This window comes from Mytilus edulis, chromosome 5 (genome assembly GCF_963676685.1).
Source record: "Mytilus edulis chromosome 5, xbMytEdul2.2, whole genome shotgun sequence".
Classification (NCBI taxonomy): domain Eukaryota; kingdom Metazoa; phylum Mollusca; class Bivalvia; order Mytilida; family Mytilidae; genus Mytilus; species Mytilus edulis.
In genome coordinates, this window is record NC_092348.1 from 55,609,146 (window position 1) to 55,626,380 (window position 17,235).

The 17,235-nt window shown below is 30.2% G+C and overlaps 1 protein-coding gene across 1 annotated transcript in view; it reads left to right on the forward strand.

Moving 5' to 3' along the window:
* Window positions 1-11,569, forward strand: part of LOC139523977 (nucleoporin SEH1-like) — a gene marked incomplete in the record, with an annotated part of 17,133 nt that extends 5,564 nt beyond the window's left edge. The window contains 5 exon segments of the mRNA XM_071318473.1: window positions 793-933; window positions 1,502-1,580; window positions 3,218-3,296; window positions 4,059-4,188; window positions 9,719-11,569. Of these exon segments, the coding sequence (XP_071174574.1) occupies window positions 793-933; window positions 1,502-1,580; window positions 3,218-3,296; window positions 4,059-4,188; window positions 9,719-9,815 (526 nt within the window).
* Window positions 11,570-17,235: the final 5,666 nt, after the last annotated feature.

The following is a 17,235-nucleotide window of genomic DNA, read 5'->3' on the forward strand; positions in this document are numbered from 1 at the left end:
AACCATATTTTATTTTTGGCCTGGTATGCCTCATCTTAATTTTGAACAACAAGGGATAAGGGGTAAATGTCAATTAGACCATAAGTTATCAAATTAACAACCAAACAGAAGACATATGAAGGTTAAGTCATCTTCCATGATTGACAAGTGTCAATACCATATATCCTGTTTTTATCTCAAGTCTAGACAAAAAATATTTCAACAAAGACCACTAAAGTTGTACAATCCGCACTGAATTTTGATGATAAAAAGACATTGTTAATTATAAAGTGTGCATCAACATTTAGCACATGTAGGAGTGTACTTTGGATATGTTGCTAATTTTTTGGGGCATAGCTGTAATTTTGTTCAAATTTGTAAACGTTAAGACTAAATTAGAATTAATGAAATACCAAGGACCTTGTTTTTTATGTGTGTCTATCACACTATGAAGCCTATGTAGGTAATGTCTCTTACACTCTTACAACAGTCCATTATAAAGATGACAACTGTTTTACATATTGAATAACATGTAATAAACATTTCTTACTGTGAAGTGTCCTCCATAACTTTGACTGAAATGGAATAAAATCGTACCAGATTTGATTTCCAAATTTAGGCTGTTGAAAAAACCTCTGAATAGTGTGATATATGTTGGATAACTTTTAAACATAGGTGTTTCTTTATACATTTCAATTATTTCTGTTTAGAATGTATACAGTTATTATTTATGCATTTCAAATGATGATAAAATACTGTATTTTCTAATTGAAAGTAATTTGCCTCATTAATTCAAATTGGTTACCATTTCAGAAAATGGAACAAAGTAGAAAGTCTAAGTGTAGTTACAGATCCAGTTCATGATGTTGCTTTTGCTCCCAACCTTGGAAGATCTCACCATTTATTAGCTATAGCATCAAAAGATTTGAAAATAATAAGTCTCACACCTTATGGGTAAGCAGGATTTCATGATAGGACACTAGTATATTATACCTTAGGTGAACTACACATTGCAGTAATTAGCAGAATAAATCTTCCATATTGTAATGAAATTAAATTTTAAAGATTGACAAAATAGTTTACATTTCAAATTAAGTTTGATTTTCTGGACAATAATTGATGCACAGATACAAAATAATCATTAATTTTATTTTCATTAAAATTAGTTTTTGGATCATCAAATCTGATCTCGTAATCAGCAGTATCTTTAATATATATATCGGATTCCACATTTCAAAAGACCTTGTCTAAACACAAGAAGAAATAATTCAGCGCCAAGAATTAAATTTTACATGTACATAAAACAAAGATAAAGGAAAAGTTATAAAATGCTTATTCACTTTGATGTTGCAATTGTGAAAAGGCATAATCTTGAATAATGACATTATGTCGCCTTGAAGTTACAGGAAAAAAACATATTCTGCATGTGAGTTTTTAAGTAGTTTTGAAATATAAAAACTAAGATATTTTAATTGTGAGATACTAAGTATCTAGGTTATAAGAATTATTTTTTACATTTTAGGAGAGATGCTGCATCGACAACTCAAGGAAGTAAATTTAAGATGCAACAGGTAGCAGATTTTTCAGAACATGAGTCGCAGGTTAGTGAATCTGGATAGTGTTTGTGTACTCAGGGCATGAAACAGGTGGCACTTAAAGGTGTAAATATCTTGTGGCAACATTTTGTTTTTTCAGTATATTTCTTTCAGAATAAGTAACAGATATAAAACAACATTCTTGGTTTATTACTCATGCTACTTATTTGGTTTCTTTTAATGTGAGTTAATTGAATTTTGGCAGCTTTTTGGAACACATGACATGAGACAGCTGTTACTTTTAAGGTGTCAATATCTGTATCAACCCTTAGTGTTCTTCATTTTTAAAATGGTGTTTACTTTTCTACATTGGCTAGAGGTATAAGGGGAGGGTTGAGATCTCATAAACATGTTTAACCCCGCCACATCTTTGCGCCTGTCCCAAGTCAGGAGCCTCTGGCCTTTGTTAGTCTTGTATTATTTTTAATTTTAGTTTCTTGGGTATAATTTGGAGTTTAGTATGGCGTTCATTATCACTGAACTAGTAAATATATTTGTGAAGGGGCCAGCTGAAGGACGCCTCGGGAAGCAGGAATTTCTCGCTGCATTGAAGACCTATTGGTGACCTTCTGCTGTTGTCTGTTCTATGGTCAGGTTGTTGTCTCTTTGACACATTCCCCATTTCCATTCTCAATTTTATATTTATAAATGTATGATCATTAGTGCTAGAAAATCTAATTGTTTTTTGTGCTTCTTATCTGGAATCTTCTGATGTAAATTTCCAAAATAATATAGAATTGTTGATAAATAAGTACTGATATTTATTAGCTATTGTAAGTCTAGAAATAAATTAGTTATAAGTTTTTAAGTCATCGTTTTACCTGTCCATTTATTTGAATGGCTTATAAAAGCAGTTTTTGTCCTCTACATGACGCATTGCAAGGGATATAGAAATACCAGAAGTTAGTGTGTCTGGTTTTGTAATTACTTTGACATGTACAGTTTTGCCAGAACTTTTATGGACTTCATATTAAAAGTTTATATCAGCAATGTCCTGGACAAGTTTGAAAGTCACATTCAAACAAATTAATTAAATTAGTAAACTGTTGTGACAAAATTTATGGTTGCAGTGACTGCAAATTACAGCTATTTATTTTAAATATTTATTTTAAGGTACAATGTTTTGCTTGAAAGGTCTAATGGAATATGAACCAATATCTAAATCAATGTACTTTTCTACTTGATCCTCGATTAGAGTTGTTCACTATGAAATTGACACTTATTTTAGTAAAAACTAGAATTTAGAAATATAGTGCCAATACTTTATTAGAATTTGGTATAGTTAACTAGATTGTGGGATGGTTTTATATTTCCTCATATTCACTGTGGAACTTCAAAAAACCTGAAAGTTACACCTGAAAAATGACAGATATCACAACAACAATATTTCATATGGTTGTGTGAAAGCACATACCAAGACTTATACAGATATTAATTAAATTAAAGTATATTCTAGGATTTCATCTGGTTCAGAATGGAACTTGAAAAAAATATTCTATGAAAAATGACTGATGTCACAACAACAAAATTTCAGCATGTTGTATAAAATGCACTTGTAAAATTGTGAGAATATTATTATCATATCTTTACTTATAAAATAAGTAATTTATAGGAATAATACTTTTTTTCTTTATATGATATAGGTATGGAGACTTAGTTGGAATGTTACAGGTACCATTTTGTGTTCCTCAGGAGATGATGGCTGTGTAAGGTTGTGGAAAGGTATTACATTATTTGTTACTAGTTATCATATTTCATCACATGTGGATACATCCATAAAAGAGACATATGAAAGATTTACACCCAAAAATCAGTTAAAGATTTTGTTTTTGTTGAGCCTGTAACATTTTTTTGTACAAGACATACAAGATCTTACAATTTGTTTCTTGGCAGTGTCAACACTTTTAGTGGTTTAAGTATTTTTTAACACAAATAACTATGTCAAACCTGGAAAGTGGAATTTTATGAAACTTGGACAGAAGCTTTTTTTATGTAAACAAAAAACAATATCCAGACCTACTGTTCATTGAAAATATTAAGTTGATGTGAGATGTGTAGTCAAACCTTCATATTACACAATTTTAACATAAATTCTATTATGGCAAGCAAAGTAGGTGAGACATTTCAGCTTCTGCACTCTTGTCATGCTTGTTTTGATATTTATGATTTATAGGACAACTACAATTTGTATAAAGAATCATTAATGCAAGGGTTACATGTCTGTCAGCCAGGGTTCACCTCACCTGAAATCAGTATGATACAACACAGAATTAAACAGTTATCTAAGTTGACTGTAAAATTGAAACTTTATATGAAAATGTAAAACTTAGAAAATTAAGTTTTTTTAATTATTGGCATTTACCAAAAAAATATGATGTATGTGTCTTAAAACAAGAAATTATTTGTGATTGAACATATTCTTTATGTCTTTTATTTTAATGTGTAACCAAAGACAACGAAACTTATGTTAGAATATCTTTTCAGCAAATTATCTAGGAAGTTGGAAATGCATTGCTGTCTTGAAAGGTGATGGAAGTCAAGTACAACAGATGGACATCAATCAGAGTTCAATGTCCTCTAGTGGAGGCCAGGGACAATCTAACAGTGGCGTCAGGTACTTCCAGGTTTCAAGAGTTTCCCAGGCACCTCAAGTTGTTTGGCATTAATTTAGAGATTGTTTTTTTCAATTTATGTTTGAAAATATTTAAAATATGATTGTCTATGTCTATGAGGTACAAAGGTCTGTGTGTTTGCTCATTAGGGTATTTTCCGTAAAAATATGTTATGAATTTTTATTATGGAAATCATAGTTAACATTGCATTGAAATGATGTGCAGGGATCTTAGTTATAAATATCCAATTTTGAAAAAAATGAATTAGAAAAGTTAGTGGGGTAATTTAAAAGGAAATTTTCGAATTAATGTATTTATAATGCTTTTATTTGTCCTAAGGTTGCTTTCCCATTTTGACTTACACTCTTCACTACATTTTATTCATATTGAATAGTGTTGGTTTAAAAAAAAAAAAATATTTAATAAACATGCTGCTTTAAGGTCACTCAGTATACATATCATTTGAAAATTTTATCCTGTCATTATATATAGAGGACAAGTTTAGAACTAAAAACCCTTAAACATTTTTCAGTATTATATTTCATCTTTTAAAGTTTTCAATTTCACGGTAAAACTTGTATACATCAATCCTGCATAACCTAAGAGCATTCTTCACTGATCTCTTGTTTCATGACTCACAGTCAATACTCTTTTGTAATTCAACCTGTTTAAAATAAAATATATACTTAAAACAAAATTTTCAGTCCTCAAGGGTTTCAGTTAGACTGGGTTCCACTGTAAAAAATTGTAAACAAATATCACATGCACAAAAGTACATATTCTATAATTCATCCTGCTTACTTCACTAACTTTCTACTATATATTTATTTGCTTGACACATATATGAACAGTTATCATTTTGAGTGGTGCAAATTTTAAATCAGAAAATGTCTCTGTGAGATTTTTTGCTGTAGATATGAGTATATGTGTGTATACTTCACTTGGAATCTCAGTTGTAAATTAGGAGAAATGTAGCTAATTTTCATTTATTTAGAATTATTTTTGGGGCATATTGTGGTGCAAATTGTTTATGTAGTCGGTCAATTGTTAGATGCCTCTTTACTTAGGCAGCAAAATGATTTTTTTTGATGTAAGAGATTTATGTACATTTTTGAATGCACACAATAACTTTGGTAGTACAGAAGCTGATTAAAGGAAGGATAAATGGAACATTTTTTTTTGGTTTATTTACAACAGTATTTCATTTTGATTAATAATTGATTCGAAATATATATCATTTTTAAAAATGAAAACTGATAAATTAATTAGTGATGTTTAAAATGGGTCAATTAACAAATGTTTTTTCCACATTCCATTATTCATATTGACACTTTATTCATAGTTATGTGTATTTTTTGCATATATTGAAAGTCAATTTTCATGATAATAACAATGTTAAGAACTTAACTTGTAATATATAAAACTTAGTAGACCTTTGAGTATAGTAACTTTTTTAACATTGAAGCCAGATTTTTGTTGTTGATTTAAAGATAATGTGCATGAGAGATAAGTAAAGGCTGTATATTTTTGAATGTGCTTAGTTGTGAGAATGATCACACAAAGAAATTGTAAGATTATTTTTACATTTTTGTAATGCTATCACATTTATGAATTAAAGGCATTTGAAAATGTGTGTTTTTCTCTTACATCATTCAATTTCACTTGTATTCAATCTTTTATCATTGGTTTATACAGATTTTAAGTTCTTGGATTTGACTGATGTCCCAATAGTGTTTTTTATGATGTATTTGAAAGTAATAGTTGTCTTTGGAAGTCTTTGAATTGATACAAATTTTATATTAAGGTCAAATATTCTGTTCACCATTGTTTTAAAGGCCTACATTTCTAGGTAACAAAAATATGGAATTGGTTGTAATTGCAAAATGATTTCAAAATCTATCTGCTGTAATGATAGTCATAAACAGCTAGGAGAGTTGCTGGATTTTCAGGGGAGATTTAATATATATGTAATTCAATGGTTGTCTTTTGTTGCTGTATTTCATATTTGTATTTTGTTCCTTGTTTTTTTTACATAGATCAGGCCTCAAGTTTTCTCTTTAATTATTTTAAGTTTGTCATTTTGGAGTCTTTCGCTATGCAGTATGGGTTTCCCTCATTGTTAAAGGCAATACTGTGACCTTGTTGTTCATTTCTATGTCATTTGGTCTCTGCAATTATACCACATCTTATTCGTATAATGAATGTTCAAAATTAGTTTTTTTCTGGTTATGAGGACGTCATTATATGGTAATGTTACCATAGTTCTGAAAATTGTAATGCATAATTGCCCCTTGAATCAGATACAAAAGAAATATGTTGTAATTATATATAAACAAATGACAAAATATGAACTTATTTGATATAATTTTGAGTTTTCTAAGGTTGAAAATTAATTTTCGCTTGAATATGAGTTGACATTTGCGGAAACACTTTCATGCACACTATTTAAAGTTTTCTTTAAAATAAGCACTTTAACACACTATATAATATGTATTTCTTAAAAAAATTCACAACAAAAGCAGATTTTATAATTCCTGAAGTAGCTCTTTTATTTTGCCTATCTTGGTCGAAAGGGTTAGATTAAGCTTTTCTCATCACTTGGCATTCCTTATCTTTTGTAGTTGTCCTTCATCGTTTATTATCTTTTTGAATATCTTCTCTGAAACTGCAGGGCCAATTTCAACCAAACTTGGCCACAATTGTCATAGGAGTATCTAGTTTGAAAAAAGTGTCTATTGTCCCTTCCTACTAACAGACATGTTTAAAAACATAGAGGTAAATTGAAAAGTTTTGTCTATTTACTTGAAAACTACATTTTGTGTACTTTAGATTAAGTGAAAATCTATTGGCCGAAAAAGTTCAGAATGTCAAGATCTACCTTCTGCCTATTTACATCTAAACTGAGATGTGACATCACAAAGGATTTCTAACTAGTTATTTTCTTCATCTTCAAAACTATAATAGATAGACAGAAACTTTAAACAGCAAATATGATCAGCAAGAGTCTTTTAGGTCATTGACAGAGTCGAAAAGTGAGACTTCTGATTCTCTCTGGCAGCAGCCATAACAGTTTGTTAGTTAGGTCAGTTTATAAAGGGACAATCAATGATATATTGAATGCAGTATTTTTTAAAGTGTTAGCACATCTCATTTCTCTGAGGAATTTTTTAGTGTCTGCTCCTCAGTCCTGTTTTTATGTATTTTGTAAATTTTGTAAAGCGATTGGGAAAATTCTTTTGCTTTGTACCTTCAGTCATGGTTCATTGACTTTGAATATTTTGCATATTGAAGTATTGGTGTTGAATTTTAACATTAGCATTTTACTGTCAATTTTATGCATATAGGCCAGAAATATCTGTTACCAATTTTTTTTATGCAAGTGGTCAATTTGATTATGCTTCTGTCATAGCGGAGTAGGCATTAAGTTTTACCCTTGTCAGTCAGTACCTCTGTCCGTCTGTCTGTATGACCCAAAAATGGTTTCCTTTCTCGTACTTTAGTTTACCTTACCCAAATGTTATGGAACTTATACACAATGCTTTTTACATTGTACCACTTAACACAGATCAAGTTTGAATTTTGGTGGTGTCACTTTTACCATTCTAGAGTTATGCCCCTTTACAAATGGCATGAATGGAAAATAACTTAAATTTTTGTTTCTGTTCTCTAATTTAAGTTTGCCTTAAACAAATGTTATGAACTTATACTCAATGGTCATTATCACTTAACATTTTACCACTAGGAAATGAAATTCAAGTTTGAATTTTGGTGATGTCACTTTTGCCGTTCTAGAGTAATGCCCCTTTGCAAAGGGAGAAATTGCTAAATTTTTTGTTTTGTCTCCCTAACATTAGTTTGCCTCAACCAAGTATTATTAAACTTATACTCAATGGTTATTATCACTAAACACAGACCAAGTTTGAATTTTGGTGGCGTCACCTATACCGTTTTAGAGTTATGCCTATTTATAAATGGAAAAATTGCTGGATTTTTCAATTCTGTTCTCTTACTTAAGTTTGCCTCAACTAAATGTTATGAATGGTATACACACTGTTAATTACCACAAAACTCAGATCTAGTACAAATTTGGGTAGCATCACTTATACAGTTCCTGAGTTGTGTACCTTTTCAACTTTATATGCAAGCTGGGCATCATCTGTGTCCATGGGACACAGATCCAATTTATGTAAATTATTACAATAAATATTACCTTTTTTTCTTTTTCTAGAATAACTTGATCACCTACACTTGGAATAAAAAAAAGGGAGTTTGATAGTGTTTAATTTGACTAGAATGGTCAATTTTTCAGCTGATGTTAGGAAGTTCTCTACAGCTTCCTCCAACAAAACAATTATTATTTGTAGCCACCCTACTTGGACATTTTAGTGATATGGGACATTGCATTGTTAGGGAGCAACCATTTGATTTTTATGGGTGGGGCTAGGATGAAATTTGAAAAAATAGGCAGGATAGGAGTTTTGAGTAAAAATAAAAGGCAGGATGAGACACTTGCAAAAAAAAAAGTCAGGACTACAATTTAGGTAAAAAAAAAGTCAGGATAAACTAAAAAAAAAAAAAGCCCGAACAGAGTGAAAAATAAAAAGGTAGGACAGAGATTACAGCTATAAACATGCAGGTCAAAATTTTTCATCCTAGCCCCCCCCCCCCCCCCCCCCCCCTTCATAAAAATCAAATGGTAGCTCCCTTACTGCTCCCATGTGTAAAACCTTTGTCAGATTTTTATCAAATTTATATCCAAGGTTATTTTCAGCATTGTCTCAGACATTTTGGGACACAAATTGGTGCAGATCAAACTATTTTTATTAGTTTGTAGTAGGGGGGTTTTCTCAAGCAAAATTATTTGATCTTCTAAAATAAATGAGATTGAAGAGGAATGGTGTACTGAAATAGAAAAGAAAGATGCATGTGGATGTATAAAAGTAATTAAAAAAAATGTATTGCTTTCCTTTGGTGTTACCTGTAGATCTTCTGTAACAAACTGAAGAGGTCACACTTTTACAAGACCTTGCTTGATCTTCTCTTGACTTGAACACTTACATACATTAGCTAGGCTATTAAAATAATGACTATTTTATAGTAAATTGGTTAGAAAGGTTGGACCCAAAGTACTGTGCCTTTCTTTTTAAGTCAAGGTATAGAATAACAGTTATAGAGTTAATCTTGAATAACAACTGGTTTTGTTTTACTTGATGACCAAAGTTTAACATTTTAGCTTCAGTGGAACATTTTGTGGTCTTTGGGTGAAAACTGATTTACTGTTTTCCATAAATCCAGTCATAATAGTAAACTATTTGCTATCTCTATCCAGCATAAGAGAAGTAAAATCTGCTAAATGACATTGTCATTTAAGCATGAGTAAAAGAACAACCACAAATAAAAAACCAAAGAATCAAAATTATATCATACTCATGCATAAAAGGGAACTGTGGAAAAAAAGAGTAGATAATTTTATTATAATTGATATAGAATGTTGACCAAAAAAATTCTATAATTTGAGGTTTTATTTTTCAGGGGCCCTCCTGCAGGAGTTATGAACATGAATATCAAGAGAAATTCTGGATGGCCTTTATTCAATACACAAAAAGACCAAGGAAAGGCCTACTACTAATAATCAATTACAGACAAAAAATGCAATAATCATAAATGTTGTGAATCCATTTTGTCAAATTAATATGTTGATCCAATATTTTGGATCAATATTGTTAAATTGTTAAGTTTGTTTTAAAAGTGTCTTTGACACAAGCAGCTCAAATTAGTGTGCCTTAGATAATTATGCTGTAAAATGGTGTATTTTCATGTTAGAAGTTCTTTATTTGAAAGACCAAACAAGTTCATGAGATATTGTGTTTGTGTTTTCCTCAACTTTGAATCTAGTCTGTTTTCAAGCTCAAATTTATCCAGGGGATATGTTCAAGGTTTAATATATAAATCTGCAATAAAGAACAAACCCTGATAAAAATCTCCCTTTTACAGTATTCAAAATGCATGACACAATCAATTTAATTTTTTTCATTTGAATAGTTATTTAGTAGAGATAAGTCAGAACTCTGTTAGTGAGAACATGATGGTAATTAGTTCTTCTCCATCTCCTTATTTGTGTACAGTGCAACTTGTCTAATCCAACACACTGGATGATCAGAGAAAAATGTCGGATTAAGCAGGGTGTCGGAATACTCAGGTTTTTTCTTCAAGGATAGGCATATTTTGGGACCGTGAAAATGTGTCGGTTAAAGCAGGATGTTGGAATACTCAGTTGTCGGATTAGACAGGTTACACTGTATATTCATATATTTCTCATGAAATAAGTCATTTTCCATCTACTTTTTCATGTATACTTCTATACCTCCCATTTATATTTGTAAGGGAAAAGATTTTATTTAAAGTTTAGGAAGTTCCCAGTGATTTATTAAATTATGTGCCTTTTTATAATTAAATAATTTCATGTTTCTAAATGCATGGATTTCATATGTAACAAATATGTTTTATTTGTTAAATTTGGAAATATGTTTTATTTGTTAAATTTGGAAATATGTTTTACTTGTATTTTTCTGTTTGTTTATAGTTAATTTTGAATAATATGTGTGGTTAACATATTTCTATTTACCTGAAATATCAATGAAATTCACATTTGACATACTTCAACACTGAGCAATAAGACTTGTATCAGTACTGATTTATATATATTTTTTTTGCTTGAAAATATATTGAGATTGAATGAAAACTTAATTAATATACTATCCACCAACTTATTTACACCAGAGATTAGTTTTCATGTTTAGCTCTTTCTAGTCCACATGACAGCAATTTTCTGACTTTTTCAATTCATTTATATTAGAGAAAATCCAACTTTTACAAGTTATTCAGGCAATTTATACATTCATGTTATCTTTTATTCTGCTACAACCACAAAAATAAATAGCTTGCCAAAAGCTTATTTCTTATTTATGTGTGTCCACATCTCAAGAACATACCCGGTAATTTGTGTAAGCTATATCAATATGACATTTTGCTAATCATAAATGAACTCTCCTTAAACACATCAATATGGCCTACATTTCACACAAGCTTATTTGTCCAATTTTGTGTTCAAAAACTGTTCATGATATATGAGTGCTTTTGCTATAAAATGACAATTCCTAGGCTCTATTGATTCAACCTTTTACAATCTTGATGCATCTTTGGACTCAATAGTTTTTGAATTGATTAGTTCAGACAAATTTTCATAATTCCAAGGCTCATGTACTCGCCTAAATTAGATCCCTGTGCTCCTATACATAAACCTGCTTACAGTTACATTTTTTGCTCTTTTCATACAATGTCTTTTTACTGGGTGATCTCATTTTTGCAATAAACAAGCAAGAAAAGTTTAATACTATTTTATAACATCACCTTATACTTGTTAATATATTAAACTGAATACTTACTCTGCGTAAATGTTACATAAAATTTTACAAAGATGTTTCATAATATTTCATTGTTTTGATTGTCAGACGACCTTTATGAGGCATTCATTCTCATAAGAAACATTTATGACTGCATGTCATCTCCATGATGATTTTACAATACATAGGAAAACAAAAGAAAGGCTTGATTTAACTCTTTATATTATTTAGTTTATATCATGATTTCATGACCTAAATTAGGTCACTGTGCTTCAATACATCTGTTTTCAGTTACATTTTTTGCTCTTTCATACATTGTCTTTTTACTGAGTGATCCCACTTTTGCAATAAAAAAGCAAGAAAAGTTTAATACTATTTTATAACATCACCTTATACTTTTTAATATATTAAACTGAATACTTACACTGCGTAAATGTTACATAAAATTTTGCATAGATGTAACATGATATTTCATTGTTTTGATGGTCAGACAACCTTTTTGAGGCATTCTCGTATTACATTTCTTCCACAATAAAGTGCAACATTTATGACTGCATGTCATCTCCATGACAATTTTACAATAAATAGGAAAACAAATGCAAAGCTTGATTTAAATCTTAATTTTATAACAATAGCATGAAAATGTAATTATAACAATTGAATGATTCTTTTTGTAATTCTTTAGGGTTTTATAAGTGTTGATCATGTAGACCTGTTTTTTTTTTTAGTACAAATGGCTTCTATATATATACACTTCATACAAAAAGGCTTCATTCTATGCTTTTACACCTGTACAGAATTATCAAACCATGAAGGCAATGTACTGTGGATTCATTTATTTTCGTGGGTATCAATTTTTGTGCATTGAGGAAAACTTGTATTTTCAGATATTTAATTTCAAGATTGTGGCAATGTTTGCATACATTTCTTTGGGAAATTTGTAATACGTTGAATATTTTTCTGTTACCACAAAATTGACGAAAAAATTAGTATCCAATGAATATTAATGAATCCACAGTATTAAATTTTTAATTAAATTCTCAAAATTTTCATTTCGTAGCTCTAAGAACGATACTTTTAATATTTACATAAGCAAATATAGAATGTCCAATAAAGTTATTGTTTTTGGTGATTGTTCACTGTGAAATGCATGAAAGAAAATTTCAACCCTGAGATATTATTTGCAGCATGTAAACTATTATCAATGTCTTTAGTGAATAAAATCCTTAGTTATAAGATTGATGCATACTATGAAACAATTGAATTTCTTTTTGTAGAACCTATATTACACTCAGCAATAATTCATACCAATTCAAAGCATGTTTGCTGTTTAAATTGAAATAGTCTAGTAGATTGTTTAAATGAATAAGTATTTTTTTTAATCTAGATATTTGAAAAATATGCAAACTATTGTTCATATTTTATCTTAGATATTATATCAAGACTGTTCCAATTTTAGTGTCTTAATTACTTTTATATTATTAGAAAATACTTCATTCATGTTTATTATATTCTCAGGTATTCAACATAGTAATTCAGTTATTGATTACAGCTTTTACATTAATGCTAGCAAGACAAATCTTTGTTTGGCTTGCTTGCTTTGTGTGTATCAATGTTTGCTCAAGCATGGCAATTAAGATAGGCGGGGTTTCAGCTTGTATACATCATACTTAAATTTTAGTGGACGTTATGTTTAAGGTTAAGGACACTGAATTTTAAAACATATCTTAATTGCCATGCTTGAGCAAATTTTTGATACAAACAAAGCAAGCAAGCAAGCCAAACAAAGAATTGTCTTGCTAGCATTAATGTAAAAACTGTAATAATTTTATGTAATGGTTTTTGAAATATTTTTTTATTATTTTTACATTGTTTATTGTTATTAATTATCACACTAGTTTAAGTTTTTATTTTATAATCCATTTGAAAAAAAATATCATGTAAACTGGTTTGTCTTCAGAAAAGTTATCTGCAGCAGATACCATTAACTCCATAAATCATAGTTGAAAGTTGATAACAATGGAAATTAATATAGTTTAAATCATACAGTTTTATTTTGGTATCTCTGCCTTAGATAAGCACGAAGTCGTCTATTATATAAAACACTGTATAAATCTGTTAAAAAAAAAATCCAATGTTCTTTATGTTCTTATTATTTTAATAAATGTATAAAAAAAGGTAGATATATTTTTTCCTCACAAAATGACATAAAGGGTTAATAATAACATGAATAAGTAGAAACAATTTCTTGTACTTGGAAACCTTTTTTCCGGATTCTGATTTATTCTGGAACATAAAAGAAACTTAAAGAAGTAACAGTGTGTGGAATGTACATGTCTATGTGGCAGGTATAAACTGACCTTGATCTCGGTTTCATGGTTCATTGGTTAATGATTAGTTTCCATTTTGTCAGTTTATGAGATACTTTAATCAACAGGTCAACTATATTTTGTGTATGAAATGATTTTAAGGTGGACTCACAAACTCGACTTTAACAGTCACAATTCGAACAGAACATTGAACCCCCCCCCCCTGGCTACGGGTATGAACAACCATGTGTATGAAACAAATGGTTTACTGATAATAGCTTGGGTACCCCTCATTAAATCGAAATGAAACTTTTACAGATGAAAAGGATAGGGAATGAAAAAGATAGGTGCAAAGAACCAAAGGGATAATTAAGCTCAGAAGTAGAATTCGAGCTGACAATGCTAAGACAAAAAAAGAACGAAAAACGACATAAGGACCAATAACAGTCTACAAAATACAACATAGAAAACTATGAGCAACACCAACCTCACCTAAAAATAGGGGTGATCTCATTTGCTCTCTAAGGGTAAACAGATCATGCTTCAAATGTGGCACTTACAACAGGAAAAGACATAGAAGAGAAAAAACGTCCTATTGAATATATGGTCAATTAGACAAAGGTCAAATTAACTTTTTGGAAAAATGTGGAAAATTGGTTTCTGGATGGAAGCTTATTTTCTTAATAAATTATAAAATATAAACTTGCTATATATTCAAAACAGAAAATAACAATGAAGATGCATTAAAAAAAGAAAAACAGAATTAATTTACGAAATAAATATAAATCTTATCACTTAAGCTCTTTGAATTGTCTCAGCATTCATGCCAGGATTAAAACTTTGTAAAACTCGGATTAACACAAGAATTGCAGTTAAATATTTCAGTACCAAAAGTTCATCTACGATGTTATATAAGGCGATGTGGTAAACAAAGGCAAAAGTAGTATGGTGCTGTTCAAAAGTAATAAATTCATTGAGAGAAAACAAAGCCGGTTGACAGACTAAAACCGAGGGAAACACAACAAAAAGAGGAAAACAATGGAACAACAGAAACACTGAAGTGCAACAAAAAATAAGCATATGATGTGCGTATTTGTTTTTTAACATTAGTTCTTGTGATTTCATCTTTAGTAAAAGTCAACTTCCATTAGTATATACTGAGAAAGAAAGGCGAAAGATACCAGAGGGACAATCAAATTAATAATTCGAAAACAAACAGACTAATAAAGAAAAATACCAACAGACAAACAATAGAACACAAAATACAAAGACTGAGCAACACGAACCCCACATTAAATTAGGGGTGATATCAGGTGCTCAGGAAAAGTTGGCAGACCCTCCTATACATGTTGAAAACGTCGATGCCATTTATTATATCAAGACTCATCCAAAGCAAATTATTCAGTTTGTCTTGTATTAGTGAAAAAAAATCAATTGGTTTCTTCACGTCTGTTAGTAGAACCCATTAAATTGTCTCCCCCATTTATATCAATGAAAAACATGCCGAAACGACATTACAAATTATATCAGAACCCAGACCGGTGCCAATATAGCCGAAACGACTGTGTCCGATCAATCGGTGTGGTCAAAATTTCTGACATCAATATCGTTGGAAGTGGATGGGTTTAAAGGCGAAATCGGCGTAGCAACTGAGATATTTCACCAGCCAAAGATGCAAAAAAAAAACCCCGATTTTATTTGTACATGTTAAATTTATTGATTGATTTAAAAATAAGAAATTTAATCTACGAAATTAATATAATCAAAGTTTTGATGCATTTAAAATTTATTCATCATTGATGTCAGGATTACATGTTGTACGACGGACGTGCGTTTTGTCCCCCCTCAAGCAAACTCTCGATCTCTAATTTATAAAAATAAAGCTTAGCTACTAATATAAATTCTTTAGAATAAATATAATTGTACGATAAACATGTTTCGCTCTGATCCCATTTGTTTCTTTTGATCACTCAGTACGAACAATTAAAATACTGTCACTTTATAGCAAAGAAAACCTTGGCCGAAACGATTTGACAAGAATATAAAAATTCAGACCAGTGGCAGTGTGGCCAAAATGTAAGACATCGATACCTTTGGATCATCCGATTATGCAATACTTATTTTAACACCCACGTGTTGTTACACAATTTGAGGCCGTCCTTTGTACCATATTTATCTAACACATAACTAGTCCAGTCAATCTAGCAGGAATTGGACCCTAACCTTAAAGTAATTGCAACAGAAGACTTTTAAGTTTTAATCTTTTGCATTATACCCCAAATATACACAGAAAAAAAGTCCAGCAATATATAACTTGAAGAAGACTTAAATTTCCTAATATTTTAGCAGTCTTTAGAGTATAACAAACAACTCTAATTGTGTTTTCATAACTTTTATCAAGCTTCCCCCTACATTTCGTATATTCAAGTTTTCAACATGGTAAGGTAAAGAATCGCAAATTTGATAAAAATAATTAAGCATATATTCTTATTTTTGTGGTTCAAATTTTCTTTAAACAAGGTAGATGCTGAACAAATATAATTTACAGATATAAACAAAACCAAATTTTCTCATTATTTTTTCAAAATGATCACAAAACCACAAATTTGTAATTTGTAAAAAACAAATAAAAAAATACCCATAACACCTCGGTTTTGTACATTTCATGAGCGGAAGATGATACAATATAGTCAAATACGAACTTAAAACCGTATCAAATCATCATGCTTTACATGAATTTTAAGAAAATCAACCAAAAACTGACAAAAAAAGACTCATTTTTGCAGAGTTATCTTCCCTTTCCAATGTTACTTTCCATGATGAGTCTTTTGTACTGAGACGAAACGCGCGTCTGGCTTATATATATATAAAATTTATTCCTGGTATCTATGATGAGTTTATTTCCATAGGAAATTAAAATTGCTGATTTTGAGTTTTCCTTAAGTTATATGTGTGTGTTATCTGTGTATATTTGGGGCTTAATGCTAAAACTAAAACGTTTTCTGTTGCAATTTGTTTTGATGTTAAACCTTAGTTTGACTGGACTAAACTTAGTGGTAAATACTAGAAGAATTTGTCCAATCATGACATATCTGTCAAACGAATTAAATTTCATAATTAAATCCATTGTCTGTAAGTAACATTCCCTAATTACGCCTGTGTTTGATACACTGAATCAAAATTGTTCATTCAAATTCTTCTGAGCTATTCTAAATGATAATCCCATGTACTATATAAAGATAAGATATCCCTATTACTCCGTCAGTTCGCTCACAGACAGTGAGTGGTCAGCAATCCCCGAATTAATTTACATTAATTAAAAAAAAGATATTTTCTG